We start from the raw sequence: 3,412 nt of genomic DNA, 5'->3' as shown, positions 1-3,412 counted from the left end.
AGTGGAGCTGCCCCCTGCTGGACATTAGAGAGAGTGCAGGTTTAAGACACTATCCACTGATTATAAACTGTCAACACTAGTAATCTAACAATTAAAGTCATTTAAAGGTCCATTGTGTAACATTAAGGAACCTTTTTACAAGTGCTTAATGTTTGCCTTTGCTTTAATCTTTGTCTATCTATTATGAGTGTGTGTATAGATGTATATGTAGGTATGTATACTTGTATTCTTGTATGTGTATTTTATTCAAAATATGAAGCACTTTCTAAAAGTGTGTTTTAAAAAGTGCTATTTAAATAAACTGTTATATAAATATTTATTATTATTATGTAGTAAGACAACTAAAAGCCAATCTTCTCACAGAATTAGTAGCTTAAAAATCATCCTATAAATATTATTCTTTTTTATAGAATAATTTTCATTCATCAATTCAGGTGGTTGCTAAAGATTCCTGATCTTATACCTTTTCTTGTGTAGAACCAAAAACATCTTCAGTTTTGTCCCTTTCCATTTAATTAAAGGTCTAAGGTTACTTTAGTTTTACCCATAAGTAGATTTGGTTTGCAATGAAAGACAAGGCACTCCTGTTCCTCATCCTCTAGTGAGAGATATAGAGTGGAGGGAGAGATATCCAACCAATAATCTGATCATTGCAGAGAATCAGCATTTCAGCTTGTCAGAAGAAAGAGAAATGTAGAGCACAGTATTGCCTGCATATTATGACATCAAAGGAGAGGTTTCAGGTGATCTGATGAGCAGGTTGATGCCTTTAGGCTCCATAAAATGCTCTGAAACAAATCATTAACGGCCCAGTTTGTTGTTATCCAAAGGTATGTTTTCATTAGTGTATAATCAACTGAATGTAAGAATCTTTGTGTTTTCGTTACCTTAGAATGAGATTTCTACTACAGAGGGAGCGTCCATGGTCAACTGCCAAATAAACAACAACAACAAACTTTTTGTGCAATCATCTCTGTTTTGACAGACTGACATCATCACCGGAGGAGGAGGAGGAGTCAGAGAAGATGGAGTCTTGGTTCTGCTCATGCTGGGTTTACCTGATGGTTATCGTCGCGGTCAGAGACATCTCAGCTGACCCAGCTTCACCGCCACGCTACACCATCCACCACACCGAGGTCAAATTCAACAGCGCCACAGAGAACTGTTCCCCTGGCATCCTCACCACCCTCGCCACCAACCAGGACGTCAATGACATCCTCAGTTTCATCTCCAGGTCAGTTCCATCTCTGAATAAGAGCAACTTCACCTTCTGGGTTGGCCTGAGGAAGGACAAAGACAAGTGTGTGGCTCCCATGCTGCCCCTGAAAGGATTCCAGTGGACGGAGGATGGCAGCAAAGAAATGCAGGTGAGCCGCTGGACCGTGGAGCCAGAGTCAACCTGCACATCAGTTCTCTGTGGGGCACTACAGGTGGAGTTAGAGGAGTCAAGGGTGACGGGGTGGGGTCTGATCCCTATCGGCTGTAGTAAAGGCCACAAGTTCATCTGTAAGCTGAGAGATGGACTGACAGGGGGAACACCTAAACCAGCTGAACCTAAACCTGAAACAGCAGAACCACATAAACCTGAACCTAGACCTGCAACACAAAAACCAGAACCAACTATAGCTGAACCTGAACGTCCTGCCCAAGAACCAGGACCTGACCTGAACCCTAAAACTGGACCTAAACTGCAGGGACCTGAGCCTGATTCTGGTTCTGAACCATCGGTGGAGTTGGACTCGTGTCAGCGCCCCAATATCACTCGTGTCCGGTCCTTCCGTCTGGACCCCGACAACAGCAGCAGAATCCAGGTGGAGTGCTGGTCCAACGTCCACGTGGAGCTCCGCTGCTCGGGCCGCCCTGCCATGTGGCGGCTGTTGGACGACTCACCCGTCAACATCACCACCATCTGCCAGCCATGTGAGGTCGGCTTCAAGAGGGACACTTCTGGAAACTGTGTCGACATTGACGAGTGTAGAGGTGGCAACCCCTGCAGGCACACCTGCCTGAACACCGAGGGCTCCTACAGGTGCGTCTGCTCCGACAAGGATGGGAAACAACATGAGGAGGACTCTACCGAGTGCACGGATTCTGAGATAAACATTGACAATGGATTGATGTCAGGTATCCTGATCCCGGTGCTGGTTGCCGTGGCAGCACTAGTGGTGCTGGTGGTGGTCATCACAGTGACGGTGAAGTGCTGCCTGAAGAGGCGGTCGAAGAAACGGGCCATAAAGAAAGCGGAGAAGATGGCGATGAAGAAAAAATATGAGAAGGTAGAAATATGAAGGAGCAGAGCTGTGATTGGTCGAAGGTTGTGTGTGGCAGTGACATCATCACAGTGTCAAACATTGTGTCTCTAAATTAAAACAGTGGAATACTCTCACCTCATTGGCTGATTTTAATTTCTGATTGAAAGAAGTCTTGGAGATGGTGAGGTTGAGTCATTAAACCTGAACGCTGTGTTTCTGTTATCTAATTTGTTGCCTGTATATTTAACTGTAATTACTCGACATACTGGATACAACTTATAGATTGATTCATTAGTCAATAACTGATTAATGAATAAATTTGTCCTTAAATATGTAACTATTTACCTTTGACTGTTGCTGTCGTCCTTGAGGCGGCCCGATTCGGGTTCAGGTGCAGACTCGTGGGTGTTCTGATTAGGACCGGTCCGGGTTGTGGATTGTTCTCGATGCTGTGGAGGTTTTCACTTTAACACAACTCGGACCTTTAAACACATTTTAAAAATGGCTCTGAATTAGTTTTATCCCAACAAATTATTAATTATTTAAAGACATTTATTGATGTAAATGTACTTAATGAATTGTTAATTAAAGCACACATTTGATAACTGTTACTGTCTTTATTTCCAGTTTTATTTTTTTTCAATTTTTTTAATTTCACAAAAATCTGTGTTATTATATTAATATGTAAAACCTGACACATCTAAATAAGAGGTAAGTTAACATAAATGAATCCTCCAGACAAACTGATTCACTCATTCACATGAATTCAACTCAACAATGAACTGTTGAATCAGTTGTTCTGAACATAAATGTGTTCAGTATTTTAAGTTCAGGTGATTTAATTTCAGTTTGTTCCACTGACTCATTTTCTTTAGCTTGACTTTATATAATTATAACAATGTTAGCATTATAATGCTGTATAGCTTAGCATTTTATTTCACTTTATTAATCATCATAAACCCAAATATGCACCAAAATCTTTCTCAATGAGCCCAAAGTGTAAAGATTTAATGTTTGTACTTTAAATAAACTATTTAACTATTAACTATTGAATTATTTTAATCATACGTCAGCTGTTTGCAGGTGATGTAATAATTTGCTTAGTGGAAGAAAACTGAGTAAATTCAACTTGGGAACATTTGTATAAAGTTTATTCAGAT

At 40.9% G+C, this 3,412-nt stretch overlaps 1 protein-coding gene across 1 annotated transcript; it reads left to right on the top strand.

The window, feature by feature from the left end:
- Positions 1–889: 889 nt before the first annotated feature.
- Positions 890–3,396, top strand: clec14a (C-type lectin domain containing 14A). The gene has a single exon (XM_035674585.1). It carries the CDS (start codon positions 1,026–1,028, stop codon positions 2,286–2,288), a length of 1,263 nt encoding a protein of 420 aa, XP_035530478.1. The 5' UTR covers positions 890–1,025; the 3' UTR covers positions 2,289–3,396.
- The last annotated feature ends 16 nt before the right edge of the window (positions 3,397–3,412 follow it).

This window comes from Morone saxatilis, unplaced genomic scaffold (assembly GCF_004916995.1).
Source record: "Morone saxatilis isolate NCDOM2014 unplaced genomic scaffold, NCSU_SB_2.0 Contig3, whole genome shotgun sequence".
In the NCBI taxonomy this organism is placed as follows: domain Eukaryota; kingdom Metazoa; phylum Chordata; class Actinopteri; family Moronidae; genus Morone; species Morone saxatilis.
The sequence above is the reverse complement of the archived record's forward strand: the minus strand, read 5'-3'. Positions and strand labels throughout refer to the sequence as shown.

What these genes read in the sequence shown, in the direction of transcription:
- clec14a (XM_035674585.1), top strand. Translation starts at nt 1,026, where the DNA reads ATGGAGTCTTGGTTCTGCTCATGCTGGGTTTACCTGATGGTTATCGTC.